Source organism: Odontesthes bonariensis, chromosome 24, assembly GCF_027942865.1.
Source record: "Odontesthes bonariensis isolate fOdoBon6 chromosome 24, fOdoBon6.hap1, whole genome shotgun sequence".
Lineage (NCBI taxonomy): Eukaryota > Metazoa > Chordata > Actinopteri > Atheriniformes > Atherinopsidae > Odontesthes > Odontesthes bonariensis.
In genome coordinates, this window is record NC_134529.1 from 25013560 (window position 1) to 25036525 (window position 22966).

The window sequence follows — 22966 nt, forward strand, 5'->3', positions numbered from 1 at the left end:
ATCGACAATACGGCCTCTAAATAACGCATTATCTGTCTTCATTTCACCAATACTTTAAGACGAATGAATGAATGAACGCGTACTATTGCTCTGTTAGTGCAAATTCCATTTGCGGCCGCTAGGGGCGTCTAGATTTCTAGGCTAACTCTACACTGCTCAAGATCTGAATATGTATTTCTTACATACTCTTCCACCTCTGACTTTGTTGCCTTTAACTACCCTCCCTTTTCCTGATTACAAACAAACAAACTTGAACAGGTCCCTGTAAAACGCAGTCCTTACATATTTTGTCTTCTTTCTCTTTTTCGTAAGATATTCAGCCCTTCTGAGTATTGCTAGCTTGCTTCTCAATTCTTCCTGCAAAACATTATCTCCCTCCTGTTTGAAGAAATTTAAGAAAGCAGTGGAAAATAATTACTTTAGAAGTTCTATAGTTCTTTTCCACTGCTTTCTTAAAATTCCTTTCCTTACCCAATTTCTCCATCTCTTTTTGCCGTCTAGACTTAACTAAATGTACTCTTTCAACTCTCTTTCTATCTTGCAACCTAAATCTTTGTACACCATAGGAGTAAATTATATTTCCCATCTTCTCTAGCCTATTGCTTGCAATTCCTCCTAACCTACCTAATATTATCGACAAATCTTTATTGATGGCCTCCCATTCTTTGTTGCTATTTGCCCTTGGCCACTTAACTCCATATTTCTCTATCTAACTGGCCTATTCACCTCAGTTTCAGCTGCATCCCTTCTGTAGCTGTGTTATGTGGTGGACTGTGGTTTTCTACCTGCCACTGGATTTCATCCGACTTACTCGATTGACTTTTTAAAAAGTACTGATCGATGCGGCCACACTGCCCTTCTTTCTTCCCTGATGCATTTTAAGGCCTCTAACTGATGTTACTTTCTGCCAGCCACAAGGACAAACCTGGAGCTTATTTCCCTCTAGCCTACCACTTTAATTTTCTCCAGCTATGCTCTCTTTGCTCTGAGAACTATTCTGCCCAGTGCTAGCCCTAGAGAATAGGTCCGTGCCCCTGCCCTTCACTGAGTCACATTTCCACCTCATAGTCATGTTCGTTCCAGTGTCAGTTGCCATGTAGTCTGCCTGTGAGTCATCTTCCGCCCCTGCTCTCGCTGACTCTAGGGGTATTCTCTTTAATGTACTTGTAGCTTATGCTGGTTGTAACAAAGCTGCTAGGCCTCGCTACTGCAACTGTGGATTGCTAGCGCGTGGCAGCACCTTTTGGGTCTTTGCATCCTGTCAGCTGTCTTTCCAATCTGTCACATGGTCTTTCCCTTATGCCCTATTCACAGCAGTCACTAGCAAGGCTAGAAACACAAACTTGTGAAAAAATGGACCAGACTCTGTGAATAATTTCCTATAATCCCTATATAGACCAGTGAGCAGTGCTGACCAACATGTCATTGGGGTCATCAGGTGGGAACCTCCTTTCATCTGTGATAAAACATATCAATGATAAAACAAATTGTATTTAGTTTTAAAGTATGTGTACAGAATATGACGGTTGTAAAGCTAAGGGAGAAAAAAGCAGTTTTATAGGATTTAACTTTTTTTCATTTTTTTATTGTTGAAACTGCATTCTCAGAAAAAAACCATTAGCAGAAAAAAAAAGAAAAATAACCTACACACATTTAAGATAGTTTTTAGATGAAACTTCAGAAGCACAATGCATTTCAACAAAAAAAAGCAGATTTCTTCATTCATTCCCATATTTTTTGGTAACAATCTCATACCTACACAATAAATATAATAGATTTTGCAAATATGAGATGTAATTATGTAGCAAATGTTCAGATCCAATACTTAAGACATACTATCTTTGTGGCAGGAGGCAACTAACTCTTATTTGAGTACAACAGGCTTAAATAAAGACATCCCATCAACACACCCAACCCTGCAAACCAAGACACAAGTGAGCAGGTTTTAGAGTATCATTGACCATCTCCTCCTCCTCCAGCTCAGTCCTTGGCATCGCCCACACCATCAGCATTAATGGCAAACATGGCTTCAGCCTCTGGTAGGCATGGTGAATCGTAGATTTTACAGATCCTGGTCTCTCCTCTTCCCTTCCTTAGGTACAGACTGAAAAGATGTTCCATTTGTTAATTATTGTGTCACTTTTGGATTTATGTATATTACACTGAATAAGAACACACCGTGTGGTAGAGGCATGAGCCAGAATGTTGCCACCAATTGGTTTCTTGGGATCTGCAGAAAACATGGCTGCTCCATCCACCTGTGCCACTACTTGGTTGCTTATTACCACAGCAACACCAAACTATTGTGACAGAAGTCAAACAAAATATTTTTATTAGAAACAACTGTTTGTCCTACAGATTGCCTCAGGGGAAAGTCAAGACTTTAATATGTTCATATACCAGTTTTGATAGTTAGACTTGCATGAATGAAACAACCCATACGCCCTGAAAATTGATGATTTACAAATAAAACACCAAGTATTTTTCCTGTTTGAAAAATGACAGCTTCCCTGATATTGACAGGCTGCTTAGATAATCACAATTAAGGTAACTTAAGTAGTAGAGACTAGAGTTATGTGTCTATTCTAGCAAAGGGAATGAAATATTCAACCAACCAGGAGGTGGTTAGTCTGAAGCTCCACGGTGATTTCATTCGTATCTCTGAAGATGTGTGGGGGTTTTATAAATTGATCAGAAGCTATCATGAGAACAAAAGCACCCATAAAAGCTCAAGAAAATGGGCTATTCTGTTTGAACTATTTCTAAAATTTAGTAAAGTGAATATATTCCATACTGGCAGTGGCTTAATAATTTTAGTTGCTTGGTTGTGTGGTGGTTAGCGATGTCACCTCACAGCAATAAGGTTTCAGGCTGGGGCCTTTCTGTGTGGAGTTTGCATGTTCCCCCTGTGCATATGTAGGTTCTGTCTATGTACTTTGTCTTTTTCGAGTCATCCAAAAACATGCAGGTTAGGTTATTGGTGATTAGAAATTGACCCTAGAAGTTAATGTGTTTGGGTGTTTGTCTCATTTGTCTATAAGTGGTGTACCCTGCCTCCCACACAATGGGGTCCAGCCCACCTTAATCCAGAATTGGATTAAGCAGGTATAGATGCATGCATGGTTTGCTTTGGGACTCAAGAAAGTTTTTTTTAGACTTTTAGAGTACTGTTCATGTCTGAACAAGCATCATGTGCAATATGCAAGGAAAATTATATATTACATGTGCTCATGATTCTGTATTCAGATTGGTCCAAATTGGTCCACTCTAAAAAGGAGTTTAAAGAGTAACAATCATTTTATCTGAAAGGGTCTTGTGTAGGTAACTATAGGGAGCTTAGCTGCTTACCTCATCTGCCAGCCTGAGCAGCATGCGGAGGAAACGTCCCAGGTGGCCCTGCCTGGCTGACAGCTCTCCTCTGCCTGAGTAATCTGTTCTGTACAGAGCTGTGGCGCTGTCCACTATCAGCAGAGCATACCTGATACGTACAATGTTTGTGTTAGAATATACACCTGGATCAGACATTATCAAAAATATTCTTACTGAAATCTGCAGTCATTGAAAATTGAGATGCCGATTAAATAGCAAATCAAATCCCAATGATTTAACATAAATCTAGAGGCTTTCCTCCTCCACTTTACAGGGATGCAAATGGCACGCCTTTTGGCGGATGCCGCCTTTTTCACAGCTGTCTGGGGGACTTGTGTGAATTGTGCAGATCCGATGAGTTTTTTTCTTTTTTAGAGGGGGGGGGGGGGTGTTGAAATGTCTGATTATAATTTCATCAAAGTTCTGCCCCGAATCTCTCTGGACTGACATAGAGACCAATAAAAGAAGCGGGAGAGTATTTATTTTATGTTAAACATAAAATTGCATCGGTAAAGTTTAATGTTTTTGTTGCATTTGAATGCACCGCACAGTTCGTATGACCCCACGTGGGGAGTGCCTCAACAGCCAATCAGGGGCTACGCAGGCCACGTTCAGCCTCTCAGCTCGGAGGTTAACTGCATGCGCACGATTTTTTACGTTATTTTCTGATCTTAACCAGAGAAGTAAAGCGCAGCTACTTGTGAAAAGGACAGAAAAAGGAGAAAAATCCCAAGTTACACTGAAAAAAAGTCAGAGCACATACCGATTGGAAGTCTGGAGACAAGTACGTCGGTAAGACGAGTCAGTTATCAAAATAAAGGCTTGTTAACGCTTACCGTCGTCCATGCTAATGCTAGCTCTGTGTCTAACAGGCTAACACTCACCTGTCACCTGTAGAGCCGCTGCAAGCTCTGTGGCTAACAGGCTAAAACTCACCTGTCATCTGTAGAGCCACTGCAAGCTCCGATATCGGCGTAATTTGAAATACAGAGAGTAACGGTGAAAAACTTGTCTTTTTAGCTGCTCTGAGGCTATTTTTCTGTTGTTTCTCGGTGCGCTAAAGAAAGTTGTGGTGATATAAAAGTCTATGAGAGTGAACTGAGGTTGTTAATGGTGTGATATTTTGGAACTTGTGTGTATTGAGTCATATTCAAAATGTCAGACTTTTTCAAAAAAATTGAAAAAAAGGGGACATGCCAAATGTTTCCAGCGTTGTCTCAGTATTCTTTACTTTTAAGAATTTCCAAGGAACTGGGACTGTATTTTCATATAAAGAACATTTTTGTGTGAATAGGGTGAGCCCTGGATGGCAGAGGTGGTTGCAAAATGTAATTATATGATAATTCCTGCGGGGGCGTGGGCTTCGATAATCTCACTCCTTTTTGACCATACCTCTGTTTGCATCCCTGACTTTATGATGCAACAATTTAGAATGACCACCTATAGGTGTTGAATCATTTTTTATATGTTAAAGGAAATTTTTAGGCCTCAGTCACATCAAGCTGGCCTCAAAAAACATGGCTCATGTTAAAGCTGGGGTGAGCAAAAATTTGGAAAAGACAAAAAGAAATGCTACAATATCAGTGCGGTACAAGTATCACCAGAGGGAGCTTCAGAGCAGCACCAAGACTGTTTCGGAAACACTGACTGGAATATATTTGAAGACATAAACACTGTTACTGTGCCCCTGTGTCAGCATATTCATTGACTGTCTGTGACTAACTTGCCTGTTCTTCTTTTCCTATATTAATTGGCTGGATGCACAATACTGAGTATATATAAAGTGTCTCCTTTATCCCGTGTCTACTTTATCTTTCCACAACCAACTCCAGCCTGACCATGCTGTCGTCTTAACTTTTTCTAAGTTGAGGAGTCACCGGTAGTTTGGTTCTTTCGGGTTAATTTGGGGATTTCCATCCATCCATCCATCTTCCGCTTCTCCGGGGATCGGGTCGTGGGGGCAGCAGCTTAAGCAGAGAAACCCAGATGTCCCTGTCTTGCCAACCTGAAATTTGGGGATTTCAGGTTGGCAATCTTTCTAAGAGCAAAGCAAGCGCAGCTTGGAGAGGAAACCGCTTCAAATAAAATGGACATATGATATTCTTCAAAGACTTGTTCCAGATTACCTTGACGGGGGTTTTGGGCTGCAGCTTTAATGTCATTTTTCTCAACAGGAGCAGCAGGAGTTTCATTATTCTTTCTATTGTTGTAAATAATAGATTGACCTTGAACTTGTGCGTTGTTCTGTTCAGTATCATCAAGCACAGCAGCTGAGCAACTTTGAGTGTCAGCAACAAAATCATGGACTTCAACATTTTAGCTTGACACCATATATCACGCTTCTGTGCTTCATCAACGGGCAATAAACCAAACAAAACTTTGTGTACCTGGTGTTTCTTCAAACAAACCCAAAAACCTTTAAAATTCACTTCTAACCTTATTTACACACACTTTATCCCCCATTAATGCAGCAATAGCTTGTTTTACTTTAGACTGTTTATTTTAGTCTCTCTTCCACTTGAAACATCAGCGGTGAACCACATACCCCAAATGGTGCGTTGGCTGGAATTTGAAGCTCTGACGTCCAGAATGTGTATTTTTTTTTTTTTTTTAACTTTGATGACCTGCTCATATATGTTTGAGTCTATATATTCCAGATTTTCTCAGAATATGCCAAAGTCTTTCACGATTTCAGCGGATTCAAATATTTCTATGGATTCAATATTCTTGCCAGACGTTTGCATGGCAAATTTTAATGTTTCACCATGAAAGTACTTACACCTCACACATACATGATCCAATCTTTACAAAACTTCCATTGTTGGATGACAGCGAGCTCCTTCACTTGTGCAAGTGAATGTTATGTCATCACCATAGTCCCGTACATCTGTTACATGCTTTACACTTTTATGTACTGTTCTAAGTCAATACAACTCAAGCCATTTCAACCTTAACCAGAACAGGTTTTTGCATTTGGAACATGTTCTACTGGCTTCCTGTGAAATGACATTCATTCGCAATGAAACAGGAAGTTGATGTTATTCAATTGTGTCATTTTCTGACAATACACATTTTACATAACCGACATTCTCAACCTGAAAACGTCTGTACCTCAGTCCTAACAGAAGGTCACATCACTACCAAATAACGCTGAGACGAAACTATTTCTTCAAGCAACTTCCCTGATGGGTCTGAACGTCACAACGCAGCGGTTGTGAGGTGCAGTGCTGAGGTGCGAGAGCCGTTTATGGCTGCTTGCAGCTTTAATTTGAATTACTTTACAAGTTACTGTACTGTGTTCCAGAACGTTGCTGTCAAACCTTTTTAAATAGCTGACCACATCTTCACCGCTGGTCCAAGACCCACCCATGCAATGGATTTCACGAAACGGAAAAGAGCAACCACAGTTGGCTGTAGGGATAACTGTAGGTATAATTATGACTTACCTTGACTCAGCCATCATGGCAGACGCTTGATACAACAGTTGAGTTTGATGGTCTGTGTTGAAGGCTCTGGCGTAGGCCACATTGTCAAGAACATCACTGCCTACCAGCCCATATCTAATGTCACAATAACAAAGAACTTTTATTTGAAAAAATCTCAGGATTAAAAGGTGTTGCGATAAAAGTTAAACATTTAATAAATAAATAAATATAGTGAATGGGGAAGAATGTCACACATATTGCATGATGGTCCTGTCCAGCAGACGACCACAAACAAACACAGCTTAACAGCTCAAGGAGAGATACAAAGTGAAAGAGAGAGAGACAGATGGAGCAGGTGAAGGTCACTGTTAGACAAAAAAGCTAAACTGAGCTACGTTCAGAAAAGTCAGGAAACTGCTGATCCGTATGACAGATCCCAGCCTGTCATATGAAAGGTCTCAACAAGCTACCACATGTAACCTTTCCAGAAGGGTTTTCTAAAATGGGAGTTGACAAATCCAAGCAGTTCAAAAATGTTAAAATCACTTAAAGCCCATCATCAGTTCACCAACAGCTGGGTGCAAGACCTGCAGATTTTCAGTCTAAATGACCAGAAAACGTTCTCACAAAGGTATGTTATTGTCATGTATGCTAATGTTTCCTTGTAATGTGTTGGCTCATCATAACATTTTTTTTAGAAACAACACTGAATTACACTATCCAAAATCTTTTTACAAGGACCATATGTTGGTTTCTTTTTTCATTCAGTTTGCTCTAAAGCAGATACTTGGTTTTGCTGTTTCAGCTGTTTTCTGCTATATGGACTAGTGCTTTGAAGTAAATACGATTGCTATTCTGCTTGAGCTCGTATTATCTATATTCACCTTATATCTAAAGGCGCAACTTCATTGAGAGATAGAGCTGCATACTTCTCTTGATGTCTGACTGGGTAGATCTGATTATGCTGCAGATGCAGTGTTCTCTAGTAGCGCTTGCTGTTTTTTTCTCTTTCAAGGTAAAAGGCAAAATTATTCCACAATGCATTACACTTCTTACACGTGTGATGTTTCCTTCCCAGGCCCTATAGTTTTAAAATTAGGGCTGGGCAACGATTACAATTTTCAATCTAATCAATCACATGATTTCCCTGATTAATCACGATTAATCGCATTCGTAAGCAAAATTTATTCAAAAGTAAATAAAACTAAATAGCTTTTAGCATTTAGTTTTATTTTAAATATTCTGCCATATGAATGAAAGTGCCATAACATTTGTCGTGCAAACACACTTTTAACATGAGCAGTTTTATGTAGTTTTTATGTAGAAGCCTCACTCCACTGTCTGTTTCGTTGAATGACTTGCTGGTATCAATTGTGTGTTTTGCCTTTAAGTTATATTTTAGACTGGAACTACTACGGTGATAAGACACTTCAACTTGGATGTGTTTACAGATGACTTTGGTTCTGTCGACTCCGCCGTCTGGAAGAACTTTAAAATGAAAATGGCCAAGTAAAAGTTCCGTACCCTTCTCCATGTTTGGTGGATCCACCAATTACTTTCTTTTCCGGTTCCGCAGCAGACAGCAACAGACTTTTACAATAATAAAATAAATAATAAAACCTGCGTTAAAGCGCGATCAAATATTTATCGGCGTTAAATAATTAACGGGTTAACTCGCCCAGCCCTATTTAAAATAAATATAGAATTAGAAGAATAAAGGTGTAAATAAACATTTTAAGTAAACTGCCATGCATTGAACCTGAAGGGGGAAAATGTACCAATTCACCTCTCAGCCACAGCAAGGAGTCTCTCTGGTCTAAAAGTTCCCTCTGTGTCGATGTACATTGCTTTACCTTCTCCGCCTCCCTGTTCAATGGGCAGCTGTGGACAGATGAAAACAGATGAAAACATCTTCAAAAATGTAGACTATCACCCAAGCAGATTTTTTATAACTACTTCAAAAATTCAGTTTACCAGTGGACCTTTTTACATCACAACCTACCCCACCATTGCTTTCTCAGCAGACCCTACCTGACAGGTGACAGCGAGTGTGTGGCACAGTTGGGTCTTTCCCGTTCTAAACTCTCCAAACATCTCCGTTATGGAGCCCGTCTCAATCCCACCTGCATGGAAACAGGAAGTCAACTAACACTGTTTTGTACTGCTGATGGTTAGAGGAAAAATCAGGTTACACTCGAACATTTTTCTCTTTTATAACAATTGATAATCTGGATGATAAATTAGCAACATGAAAACCACCCTGCAAGAGTTTGTCCAGCTCCTTGGAGCCTGTAGAGATCTGGATAATCTCTGCTCTCCTTTGGTGGAATTCAGTCGCTGTGGTGAAGCCCATAGGCACCAGTTTGGCAGCTTCTGCCTGAAAAGAAACGAAAATAAAATAAAACTATTTGCTATATAATTAAAAAGTTTAGTAGACAATGACAGAGAAACCCTTTTACTATGTTGTTAATAAAAGGTATATTACAAAAAAAAAGATATAGAAAATATTTCTTCAATGCAGGTCAAATTTGCACATAGGAAAGAACAAAAAACAAGGTGTTTCAATTCTGGATCACAGAAGTCAACTTACTCAAAAAGGGATTTGTAACATGTCACAAGTGTGCAAATTCTTAGGATAACAGTTTTAAAGTTTATAAACCATGTCAGATTGAATTAATATGTGAAAAATAAAAAATAAATTTGACTTAAACATTTTGCGACATCAAAGACCATCAGCATGAGTAATTAAAGTAAATCAAATAAGTAGATATAAAATCTGACTGTGATAGATCATTCTAAAAAAAACATTGATTTTATTGGATAATCCAGCAGTTGCATAACAAGTCAACACTGGGCCCCAAAGCAATATAGTCAAGCTGGACCCTGGCCATCACAATGCATCATGATAGACTGCCTGGTCCAAAACCTGACATGACCTGTATTTAACGAAGCACATTTTTAAAAGCCCGCTGGTGCTTTAGTGTGTACTGCTGTGTGTTTCAGCTGGCAACAAGTTATTTAACCCGGACTAATGCACTGAGTAACTTCCCATTCCTTTAAAAACATGTCGGAAGATACATCCTGTGATCATGGAAATTTTGTTATTTTGTTGTAAAAGGGTAAAAATATTTGTCTGCATCAAGCAAAAAAAAGATTGAAATAAAGGAACTGTTCAATGCTTCATAAAAGCCTGAAACAATATGATTACCGTGATCAGACATTATTTTATTGAAAAATAATTTAAGAGGATAAAACAACAAGCATGCACACTATAATAAGAATTCAAGGTATTTGGATTAAACACCTGCGCAGCCTGAAGCAAACCACTTATCTGTGAAGGTTGCGGCAGTGTCAGGGTGCCAGTCGGAGTCTCAGTCCGACAAAATAAAAATATCATTCAAATCTTTAAATCCTGATACAATGTCTTCTGTTCTGTTCGTCCCAAAGTCAGTGTTCTTTGAATTTTTTTCTGAGTCTTTCTCCTTTCTGATCAAATGTTCATTTCAATTCTGTTCATTGCTTTTGAGATAGGAGTGAGACATTTTGTTCCATTTAGGCTTTGGAGCTTGTTAACTTTGCTCTGGTGCTTAGTCTCTAGTTGATGTGTCATTCGCCCAATAGAGGTAATGGCTCCTGAGTTTGACAGTGAATGAACAGGTAGGTTTTCTGAGGCCAACAGTGAGTTTGAAAGATGCTTTGGTGTATGTATCAAATTAGACAGAACAGAGTTTATGAGCTAGCGATGAACATTAAAGGGATAGTTTGCCTCTTTTGACATGAAGCTGTATGACATCCCGTATTAGCAATATCATTTATGAACATTGACTTACCCCCTGCTGCGTCCTGTGAGCCGAGTTCCAGCCTCATTTTGGCGTTGACGAAGATAGTCCGGCTAGTTGTCTGGGGCTTAAAAAATAAAGCATCTTGCTTCTCAAAACAATATGCGTTCAAAAGAGTAATACATCACAAAATCGTTCATCCAGAAAAAGTCAGACCTTACAATCGCTTGGCGCTATTTCTCTCTCCCTTCGTATCACTATGGGCTATTGCATGGACCTTGCAGACCGAAGTGCAGACCGAGCAGTCCCCTGCTTCCGAGCAGTAAACACCGTAACAGGTGCGGCTATCGGCAGGTGGCTGAACGCATTGATATGAAGGGAGGCAAAAATAGCGCCAAGCGATTGTAAGGTCTGACTTTTTCAGGATGAACGATTTTGTAATGCAAATGCATTACTCTTTTGAACACATTGTTTTGAGAAGCAAGACGCTTAATTTTTTAAGCCCCACCCAACTAGCCGGACTACCTTCATCAACGCCAAAACGAGGCTGGAACTCGGCTCACAGGAAGCAGCAGGGGTTAAGTCAAATTTACCCCCTGCTGTGTTCCAGAAACGCTGATTTGTGTGAGTTTAGTCAACTCTGAGTAGTTTCACCTTGAGTTTTGCGTGTGCACCACAACTTTAAAAAGCCACCATCAATGGAGCCCCGATTCGATGAGTCACCATGGCAACGGGGAAGAGGAGGGGCTATGTTTTTCACCAACCTCGAATTGGAAATCTTAATGCACTCATACGGCGAGTTTCAACACGTTTTTAGAAAGAAGTGCACCGTTGCAGCTACAATAATCTACTGATCTACTATCCTCGTGCACTTGAACTTAGATACGCACGAGTGTGATTCATCATTTACGCAGGTCGTTTACACACTTTTTCTGAAGTTAAGAGCGTTTGTTGAATCTGACGTGGCGTGTTCGTACGAGACCTTACGAAAAAAGTGAGAGAAATTTAGAATAAAAATACGAAAATGTTCTTGATGAGGCCCATTGTTCAAACAGGTGAGACCTCGGCATGGAGGTACCTCATTTTGATCATGTTTTACACTGTAAAGTAAATATTAAGTGGCTATTTCACTGTGCAGTTGTTTTATCCCCAACATAATGCTGTTTTCACACACATAAATGTCTTCTCATCTATATCATGTTCTGTTAAATAATTAAGCCTATTTCCACTAACACAGACTTCTACTCAGCTAACAGAAAGAAGGCAGATGCCCGTAAAACGGGTGGTGGTCCAGCACCGCCACCTCTTACGGAAGGCCAGTGGCTGAGGGAATCCCTGGAGGGAGTCCACCCCCCATGACACAAGTGCCTTTATAAAATATAATAGGCCTCTCTCTCTCTCTCTCTCTATATATATATATATATATATATATATCTTTTTTTAAGCCTATCCATACAAATATTTATTTGTCTTTTATGTCTTTTTTCTTTCTTTTGTCCCAACAAAATTCTGATGGTGCCGCTCAAAAAGATAACTGTCTGGAAATGCTAAAACATCTATGCATGGTCTGATAACCATCTCCCGACGAATATTTAATTCTCTGCGCAATAATTCTGCACCTTCATCCACGGGATCGTTGTCAAAAGGACATGCCATGTTCATGAAAAAAGTAATCTCCTACTTTGACTTCTAGAAGTAGAAGAACTCGCTCTGCTGACTGAATGAATGAGGAAATCAAATGGCATGTGTGGCTGAAAGAGGGCGGAGACAGAGATAAACTCAAGGTTTCTTGAAGAAAACCTGGTCCTGACCAGGTTAGGTTCAGAGAGTCTGTTACTACGGTAACTGACCGAGAGCTTAAGTTACCTCTTTTTGTGAAACAGGCTAGAGTTACCCCTCTTTCCCGGGTTTGAGTTACCTCCCTTTGTGAAACGGAAAACTCAAGAGTTTCCCTCATTACAGGGTTAATAAACTCAGAGTTTTCACTAAACCTGCTTTGTGAAACGGATCTCTGGTCATTTCTAAAGGTGTTGATATTTCATCTGTTGGGATTATTGATTTGGCCTTGTGTTACCATTTTTGTATATTTTTTTATTTATTGATCACTCAGAATGTTCAAACAATCAGCTTCTCAGTTAAGAAGAGGTACATCAATGAGAAAACAAGTGCTCAGTTTAGGGAGGCCATAGCTATGTCACCAACTATGAGCGCATAGTCGGTTGACGGACTGCTGGATAATTTCAACTTGAAAATTTTGATTGTAATGGAAGCTGCTGCACCGATAAGAATCAAGAGCACCTTGAGTAAACAGAAAACACCATGGAAAAACACCACTACGGTCAAAAACCTGAAAAGAGAATGCAGGAAAGCTGAACGTAAGTGGAGAAAAACAAAGCTTCAGATTGACTATGAGCTGTACAAAGAAGAGCTGCGTAGTTTTAACAATGAGCTGTGCAAGGCCAGACAGCTGCATTCATCTGAAATGATTAATAAGAATGTCAACAATTGTCCAACTGTTTGCCATGATTGAAAAACTCATAAATCCTCCTAAACAGTCAAACCCAGACCTCCTCTCCACTGAGAAATGCAACGAATTTGCCAACTTTTTTAGCGAAATAATTTCTAAACAATTAGACAAAATATTTACACCACACAGACAAACAAGAAAGCTAATCTGTGTCTAAAACCTAGAAATAACTATGTCACCTCGAGGAAACAGTTCAGCATCTGAAATCAACAACTTGCATTCTAGACGTAATACCATCGGACTTTTTAAAAAATGTTTTTACCTCAGTAGAAAGTGATTTCCTACAAATAGTTAACAGCTGCTGACTGGTATCCCAAGTCACTGAAGACAGCTGCCATTAAGCCACTCCTAAAGAAGAGAACTCTAGACGCCTCTATGATGAACAACTATAGATCTGTCTCTAACCTCTCTTTTATATCCAAGATTATTGAGAAAGTTGTATTTAACCAGATCAATGACTTTCTGAATGAAATTGGAAATCTTGATAACTCATTCATCTAAATTGACTATACACAGCTTATTATTGTTAGTCTTAAACTGCATTCCTATATTTAGAAATTCTATGTCTGAAGTATGTGAAAGATTGTCTATTTTGGAGTGCACTGATTAACTGGTCATTAGCAAATGGAGGTTTTAGCTGTTTGATGGTCTAAAACATTTGTGTGTATCAAAACAATGCCAAAGGCGAAAGACCTCAGCAATGACCTTACAGAAGCAACTCTTGGTGCCCATCAATCTGGAAAGCGTTTTAAGGTGATTTGAAAATCTGTAGTTCAACATTCTACAGTGGGAATGATTATTGCTAATAAACTTCCGGGCAAGTCCCTGAGAGTGGATGTCCAAGCAAGTTCACCCAAGATTAGACCATGTAATGCTAAGAGAAAGCTATTTAAAAGAAACATCTCAGATGTTAAATGTTCAAGTTTGACAGTTACGTTACATCAAGATGGAACAAGAATGGCCTGTTTGAAATGGTTGTCAGGAGAAAACCTCTTCTCTGTAAAAAGCATACTTTAGGTTTGCAAAGTTGCATCTTAACAAGCCACAAGACTGATGAAACAATGTTTGGGCAGACCTTAGTAGTATGTGTGGCCATGGTGCAAGATAGAGCCTTGTGTGGGCTTTTTAATCCCCATCCCACCGAATTTCTGACCATTACCTGCAGCCTTGTTTTGGTTAATTCTCTCTAGCTGCCTCTTCCTCAGAGTACTGGAGACACTATAGTTTCAATGCGTACAGCACTGGACAATGTTGCCCCTCTGAAAAGGAAGGTAATCAGTCAGAAGAGGTTGGCTCCTTGGTATAATTCACAGCTGCGTGCTTTAAAGCAGACTGCAAGAAAGCTGGAGAGACAGTGGCGTTCCTCTAATTTAGAAGAGTCTCAGTTAGTCTGGAAAGATAGTTTAACAAAGTATAAGAAAGCCCTTCGTAAAGCTAGAACTGCTTATTATTCATCATTGATAGAAGAGAATAAGAATAATCCCAGGTTTCTTTTCAGCACTGTAGCCAGTCTGACTAAGAGTCCAAGCTCTGCTGAGCCAGTTATTCCTTTAACTCTCAGCAGTGATGATTACACAGACTTGAACATGTTATTGGGATTAAAGGAACTGCATTAGGCTGGTTTAAGTCATATTTATCTGATAGATTTCAGTTTGTTCTTGTAAATGAAGAATCTTCCTCACACACCAGAGTAAGTCATGGAGTTCCCCAGGGTTCTGTGCTTGGACCGATTCTTTTCACTTTATATATGCTTCCATTAGGTAACATTATTAGACAGCATGGCATAAATTTCCATTGCTATGCTGATGATACTCAGCTGTACTTATCTATAAAACCAGATGAACCCAATAGGTTGGTCAGACTCCAAGCATGTCTTAAAGACATAAAGACCTGGATGACTCAGAACTGTCTGCTTCTAAATTCAGACAAAACTGAAGTCGTTATCTTTGGACCTGAGCGTTTCAGGGAGAAATTGTCTAGCTATATAGTTACTCTAGATGGTAAAACAGGTTTCTAGGACTGCCTTCTTTCATCTTCGTAATATTGTTAAAATAAGGAACATCTTGTCATCCTTTATGTCCCCACACAGTACTCTACTGCATGCGGGTGCTCCCATGTTTCAGACAGGAGCACACATTTATTTACTTGCCAACAGACAAAGAGGAGAAAATAGCTCCCTCAGCAAGAGCAATCTTATTCTGATCAAATATTATAGAAATAAATTATTTAAGATTATTATAATAAACCACTGCATTTATTTCTTGAAATCATCTGCTCGAGCAGAAGTAGTATTGAAGTAACTTATGTATTCCTCTCATCAAACACACTGTCCTTGTGACATATTTGGACATATTTGCTCTTTCTTTGAAAATAAGCAAATGTGTGTTTAAAAACATTAAAGGGGGAGCAGAATATTTCAGTCTGACTTTCTCACTCTGAAATATTCTGTTCCCCGAAGTAACTTTGGTAAGGAAAGAGCAAATGTCTTCAAATTCACAGGAAAGTTTAGTATAATGAGTGAAATAAATTACCCACTGATGAGATGATTGGTTAATCTCTGTCCGAGATATAGGGGGTAACAGAATGTTTAAAGGGAAGTGAATTTGTAATATTGTTAAAATCAGGAGCATCCTGTCTCAGAGTGATGCAGAAAAACTAGTCCATGCATTTGTTACTTCAAGATTGGAATACTGTAATTCTTTATTATTGGGCTGTCCCACATATTCTCTGAAAAGCCTTCAGTTGATCCAAAATGCTGCAGCCAGAGTTTTGATGAGAACTAACAGGAGAGATCATATTTCTCCAGTCTCCGCCTATCTTACCTCTTTTATTTCTCCCCCTACCCGAACCAGGGTTTGCATCCCCACCCCGCTGTGACTGGTGTGCAGTTGGTGAGAGTGAGTTGTATGGCTTTGTTTTTGCTGGTATTTTTAGTGAATATAGGACTGTTTAGGTGAATTTGTCTGCTGTATCTGCTAGTGTGTCTTGTCCTGCCTCCACCTCTGGCACCTTCTATACTTTCATTACCCCCTACCCGAACCAGGGTTTGAATCCCATTCCCGCTTATCTTACCTCTTTTATTTCTCCCCCTACCCGAACCAGGGTTTGCATCCCCACCCCGCTGTGACTGGTGTGCAGTTGGTGAGAGGCTGAGGTAGCTTGTGGCTGTAAAAAGATGGTTGTTGTGGTGTGAGGAGCAGATCTATATAGGGAGTATAGGGAATTACTCACTGAGTCTGGTCCTTTATTTATTTATTTTTTCGTTAGCACAAGTTTCTTGTGTTTACCTTGAATAGGGATGGCTCAGGTAATCCTGAAACATCCCATAGTTAAGCTGCTATAGGCCTAGACTGCTGGGGGGCCTCATCTGTCACACCTTTCCTGACTTTACTCTCTTTATGTATATGTGATATTATTGTGGTCATTAACTCGTGTTTCCCTGTTCCAACAGATATCCTTTGAATGGTGTTACAGTGCCGCCGCGGCCCCCTCCCCCCCTTTTCTGTCTTCTCAAACCCCAGCTGGTCGAGGCGGATGGCCACCCTTCCTGAGTCTGGTTCTGCCAGAGGTTTCTTCCTGTTAAAAGGGAGTCGTTTCTCTCCACAGTCGCCTCAGGCACGCCGCTCAGGCCGGGAGATTGGACCAAAAAACAAAAAGTTTTCAATGTAATCTGTTGGTTTTCTTAGCTAGGAAATTGTTTTTGAATTGGCTCTATATGAACGAATTGGATTATTTTATGAATTATGATTATTATTAATTAATTGAATTCCAATTGGCTTGAATTGGACTTACTATCTAAGTGCCTTGAGATGACATTTGTTGTATTTGGCGCTATATAAATAAAAATGAATTGAATTGAATTGAAGTAGGTTGAAGGGGGAGACACAGGTTTCAGTGTCCTGATGTGGGCGAGATGTCAGTAAGGGTGTATGAAGATCAGGATGCGTTACGATCAATATGGTGGAGGATGACATCATGGAGTGTGACAGGTAGGATGTGGGTACAGGTAGGATGTGAGGTACTGTATGTGTTGCTGAGGCCAGGGGAGGAGCAGGCTGAATGTTGATCTACGCTGAAACCACTGAAATACATGTGAACCTCATTGGCTCTGTCCAGGCTTCCATCAGTCTGATCTTCTTTCACTTTAAAGCCTTGGTCTTTTTAATCTCTGACCACCTATCTCTCAGGTTATTTTGCTGGAGCTTTCTTTATAGCATTTTATGTATACCTCCTTGCATACTGTTTTCTTCTTTTTCCAACTGTTTTTGAACAATTCTCAATAACTCCTTGTCTCCTTCACTGAAGACTTTTGTTTTATGTTCAGCAGCTTTTTCAGGTCAATTGTGATCCAGGGTCACAGTTGTTACAGAGCAGTGGAACTGCATGCATCTTTTACATTAGTATAGAAAAAGTCCAACTTTTTTTTTTCTCTGGTGAAATACAGCAGTTGACAAACTGTTGAAAGGCTGTAAGTGCAGCTGAGAAGTAGACTTGATTGAAATCTCTAGAACTCATAGCCTGGCAACAACTGAACTGATGACGTCACAGACTGTGTCAGCAGCGACTGCAGTTAATGTATAAACCGCTACCAGAATAACACAGCTGAATTCTTTTGGTCGACAATAAACTCACAACTAGCAGTTCAATGTACCTGCTACATATCCTCTCCTTTAAAGTCAAATGGCTAGGATTACACCATCTGTTATTAACAAGCACTGCAATACCTCAGCCTTTGCCACTGCTCCTGATGTCTCCGTCAGCTCATATTCTTAAAGCTGGGGAGAGATAAATTTGTGTCCGGAATATGCTCCTGCAGCCATGTCTCAGTGAACTACATAATACTGCATTCTCAAGATTCATTTTGTGTCCTACTGAGCTATCTAAGCTCATCCATTTTGTTTGCAAGCGATCTAATATTTGCCATCAATATTGAAGGAAGACCTGAGGTCCGTTTCACAAAGCAGGTTTAGTGAAAACTCTGAGTTTATTAAGCCTGAAATGAGGGAAACCCAACCCCCAACCCCGAGAAAGAGGGGTAACTCTAGCCTGTTTCACAAAGAGAGGTAACTTAACCTCTCGATCAGTTACCATAGTAATAGACTCTATGAACCTAACCTGGTCGGGACCAGGTTTTCCTCAAGAAACCTCGAGTTTATCTCTGTCTCCGCCCTCTTTCAGCCACACACGCCATTTGATTTCCTCATTCATTCAGTCAGCAGAGCGAATTCTTCTACTTCTAGAAGTCCATTAGGCACAGTAGGAGGCAACTTTTTCCACAAACATGGCATGTCCTTTTGACAACGATGAAGGTGCAGCATTATTGCGCAGAGAATTAAATATTCGTCGGGAGATGGTTATCATCTCTAGATGTTTGCTAGAAATGCTAGATGTTTTAGCATTTCCAGACAATTATCTTTTTGAGCGGCACCATCAGAATTTTGTTGGGACAAAAGGAAAAAAAGACATAAAAGACAAATAAATATTTGTATGAATAGGCTTAAAAAAGATATATATAGGCCTATTATATTTTTTGTGTCTTGGGGGTGGACTCCCTCCAGGAATTCCCTCAGCCACTGGCCTTTCAACATTCTGGCTTAGGGCCAGCTCCTCTGCCTCTGTTATAGTTGGCGGTGCTGGGCATCACCCGATTTACGGGCATCTGCCTTCTTTCTGTTGGCTGAGTAGAAGTCTGTGTTAGTATAAATAGGCTTAATTATTTAACATAACATGATAAAGATGAGAAGACATTTATGTGTGTGAAAACAGCATTATGTTGGGGATAAAACAACTGCACAGTGAAATAGTCACTTAATATTTACTTTACAGTGTAAAACATGATCAAAATGAGGTACCTCCATGCCGAGGTCTCACCTGTTTGAACAATGTTTTTATATTTCATCTTAAACTGGTGCCAAGTGCGCTTCTCCCCCGCGGGATTGCACCTAAATGAAATAAATGAATGGGTTACCATTCAAGCAGTTTTCCCCTGTAATATTATTGTGATTGCAAAGGACTAGATTTAAACTTGCGCTTTTGTAGCTGCAACGGTGCACTTATTTCTAAAAACGTGTTGAAACTCACCGTATGAGCGCATTAAGATTTCCAATTCGAGGTTGGTGAAATATGTAGCCCGCCTCTTCCCCGTTGCCATGGTGACTCGTCGAATCGGGGCTCCATTGATGCTGGCTTTTTAAAGTTGTGGCGCACACGCAAAACTCAAGGTGAAACTACTCAGAGTTGACTAAACTCACTCAAATCAACGTTTCTGGAACCGAAAACTCAGAGTTTTCTATCTCAGAGTAGATCAACTAAGAGTTCAGGAATAGACTCAGAGTTTGTTGAATCTGCTTTGTGAAACGGACCCCTGGTCTGTATGTGTCCTTCCACCTGTTTTCCCTCTAGCTCCTGTCTGACATCCAAGGAGTTTTCTCTTCAAATGGTTGGGGATTCGGTGTCTTATTTTGGGCTTTAGCTGGGATTTGGAAAACTCAGTTAGCTGCTCCCGTTGATGAATGACTCTTTTGTTGGCTTGCAAACTCTTCATAACAGATATTGAAAAGCATGAAAAATATGAGGAGTATCCACTAAAGCAGCACAGCATCCAAACCAGTATAGAAAAATCTCTCAAAAATCACTTAATTGAGGAAAAAAATAGTTCAGTATCACAAAAAAAACTAAATGCACACAAAACTAGCAGACCTACTGCAACTTGGCCAACTAGGTGTGGTGCATTGTAAAACATATAATGAAAATAAATAGCTTAGGCCCGAATAGTTAGCAATGAAAACTGTATTGTTGAGTTGTGCAAACCATCTCGTGTTTTATTGATGACAATTAAGAGAACATCATTGGGGTTTTGTTTGAAAATTAATTTTCAGTGAAGTTAAACTTTATGTGAGAAACAAGGTTTTATGACTGAATGCCCAGATGTATCTAGAACTACGAGAGGAAAAATACACACCTGCATATTAAAAAGTAAAATCTAACAAACTTGTGCCATGCTGACCACAAGTCTTTAATCAAAGAAACTGCAAAAACAGAGAAATGTATGCTTAATTTCTCCATGTTCAACAAAATAACAATCTAGTAAAAACACATAAAAGACTGAAACTATGCATATCATGAGAGTTTCTTACTAAAATTTTGTCAGCCTTGGCCTCACTGATCCCCTTAATATTGAGCAGTTCCTTCTTGGGTGCATAGGCCACTGCTTCAATGGTGTGGAATCCTGCATCCTCCAGCTTCCTGATGTCACTGGCACCGATTCCACATTGCTGCATGAAAAGGCATGAGAACATAAGACATTAATTCACTTGGAGTAAACTAACAATACAAATGGACAAACAACTCTTACCTATATGGAAACTTTCAAATTTACATCTACTAAGGGCTTTTATCCAAAACAACTTACAAGTGTGGAAAAGCATTCAAGTTTCAGTGTAGTAAGAAACCTGAAGCTGTTTTCACACGTGAAGGCGTTCAGGGGTCTGCCGACAATTTGGTCCTTACTTTCTCTGCAGTTGTTCAAATAAAAACAACGCAGCAGGAGGCTTTTTGCTGGACATGTGCTCTCAAGACTGTAAATGCAAGGGTAAGAGAGCTGTGTGATCAATGTCCAGAGCACGCAAGAGGTATGTGATCCAAAAATGACTCTGTGGAAATGTCTTTTTTCTTGACAACTTGATAACAGCAGTTAAGGCTCTTTATCGTGTTGATACGAGTACCACATGTATCTGTATGTAAACACAATAATGGGGAGTGAGTGGAAAGCTGCACACAGGCACAGCAAATGCTTCTAAATATTTGCCAACATGTTCATACACTGTCTCATCCACTAATATTCTAGAGATTTTATTAAGGGGGGGCGCTGCAAATTTTCTTGTGGATATTTGTATTCTCACAATCGAATTGAGTGCTATATCACTTTGAAACACTTGAACTGAACAAGTACAAGTAACACTGATACACAAGTTAAAGTGAGATCAAGTTAAGGTGTTATGTTTAGTTTATGACCATGTGACTTGTCTATGTTTGGCATTTTGGCATGGTCCATGTTTCCAGTTCCCTCGAAAAACTGAGCGCTCTAAAATGGACGTCACAATAGCGGATGCATCATATGCTTTGGTGTTGGTTTGTCCAAAAATGGACCTCTAGATTGTCATAACGTGGTTTGTAAAGACTGATCAGCCACAACATTAAAACATTAAAACTACTGTCAAGTATATGTAAAGAAAATATTGTTACATTAATATTCAAACTTCTGCTGGGGCTCCCTGGGTCTATGTGACTATAAAGTTGTACTCGTAGCTTGAATTCAACTGTTCATGTGACCATGCTGACTATTAAGCTGACATGAGAGCAGAAACTTACAAGACTGGTTTGTATTAAAAGCTAAGAGGAAATTCATAATTGGTGCAATGAAAATAATTTGTAAAAAGAAGCATGGAAAATAACAAAAAAAACATTCACATGATGGGATGCAAGTCGCCGTGCTGTAATGCTACAAATAGTTCATATTTGCTCCACAAAAAAAACAAGTTCTCACTTAGATTTGTTTACTTTCTTATCTACACAGAAGTTTAGTTCATTTAAAAATAAATAAAAATACAACAATCAGAAGAAAAAAAAGAATAACTTGTAAGTAGACAAACAGAATGGAACAATCTGCACATTGAGTACATACCTCCAGTCTGCACAGTGGCTGTGGTCCATAACTTTCTTCCTCCTCTGCCTCTGCTTCCACTCTGACGTCACTTCTTGTTGCCATGGTCTGAATGTGAAGTGCTGGTAGGCAGAGGGATATTATGTGACTGTCAGATAAAAGGCAAGGCAAGGCATCTTTATTTATATAGCGCATTTCATACCACAGGCAACTCAATGTGCTTAAAAGTAATGCTTTCATTAGGATGATCAAGAACTCTGGTGCGGGGGAGCCACGTTGCATATATGCTGTGACGTAATTTCTTCTTTCTAAAGTTCGAATACTCTATCAACAGGGAAGAGGGTCGATTTCTTTGCATGCGTTATCTCATCCCATCCTACCGTCACTAATTTACCCACTACAACTAAAATTAGAATATCGATGTTGGGTAGTGAGATTTGCAGCGTACAAACTTCGTTAATGACAATGTTAACACACTGCAAAAGTATGCAACTTGAACAGTTGTAATAATGAAAGAAAACGGATTTCACACGAGCGAAATTTAAAATACGTTGGGGTGGTTGAAGAAGCCTCGCAGTTAGTTTTTTGACAACTAAGTCTCTTTCTTTTTTTTTTTTTTTTTACAAATTATACCAATTTGTTAGCTTAGCATAAGTATTGTTTTTCCATCAGTTTATAGCATCTCTGCAAACCAGATGACAACACTGCTCAATTGAAGAGACCAGTTCAGTTCAAGCGGATACTCGCGCCGCCTCCATTTATTGTAACCTCACGCTAAAAATAACTATTTTGTCTGAAATTCATGCAGTTTTCACCTGCTTTTCACAGTGTCGCTCCTCTGAAGCTCAGCTGTGCAACAACCAAAGCTCCCGCGCGTAAAATACCAAGCGAACGGAATTACGTCATACGTATACGTCCCCTATGACCAACAGGAAATCAGCCAGCAACCTTTCCAAATAAAAGATTATGAAATTTAATTTCGGAAAATCTTAGAAAGTCTGTTACTAACTACATTGTCCTTTAAGCTTTACTCAAATTATGTGAAAGACGCAGAACACTGTGAAAATATATCCCTCTCATATGGTTATTGGTTATATATCATAAACTCAAACTCAGCACTGTGAACTTTATTCCCGGGTTGGAATGCCTGATCTGGCAACCCGCTGCTGGTATAGTACACACAGGCATTGACTGATTTCTAAAG

General features: G+C 39.5%; 1 protein-coding gene across 2 annotated transcripts; it reads right to left on the reverse strand.

The window, feature by feature from the left end:
* Positions 1 to 1563: 1563 nt before the first annotated feature.
* rad51 (RAD51 recombinase) lies at positions 1564 to 22637 on the reverse strand. 2 transcript variants are annotated; one of them, XM_075459691.1, is made up of 10 exons: positions 22578 to 22637; positions 21784 to 21884; positions 20237 to 20374; positions 9054 to 9171; positions 8826 to 8917; positions 8581 to 8675; positions 6816 to 6929; positions 3349 to 3478; positions 2179 to 2300; positions 1564 to 2104 (listed from the first exon to the last, which is right to left on the reverse strand). In XM_075459691.1, the coding sequence occupies exons 2-10, from the start codon at positions 21865 to 21867 to the stop codon at positions 1981 to 1983; spliced, it is 1017 nt and encodes a 338-aa protein (XP_075315806.1). In that variant the 5' UTR covers positions 21868 to 21884; positions 22578 to 22637; the 3' UTR covers positions 1564 to 1980. The 2 variants fall into 2 exon arrangements, with proteins under 2 accessions (XP_075315806.1, XP_075315807.1); XM_075459692.1 differs by having other exon boundaries at positions 21784 to 21910; positions 22578 to 22623.
* Between the last annotated feature and the right edge of the window lie 329 nt (positions 22638 to 22966).

Coding starts and splice junctions, on each gene's coding strand:
- rad51 (XM_075459691.1), bottom strand. CDS start 21,867: ATGGCAACAAGAAGTGACGTCAGAGTGGAAGCAGAGGCAGAGGAGGAA. Junction 9,172..20,236: donor CCAAGGCTGACAAAATTTTA/GTAAGAAACTCT, acceptor GTTTCTTTTCAG/GCAGAAGCTGCCAAACTGGT. Junction 8,676..8,825: donor CACTCGCTGTCACCTGTCAG/GTAGGGTCTGCT, acceptor ATCTGTCCACAG/CTGCCCATTGAACAGGGAGG.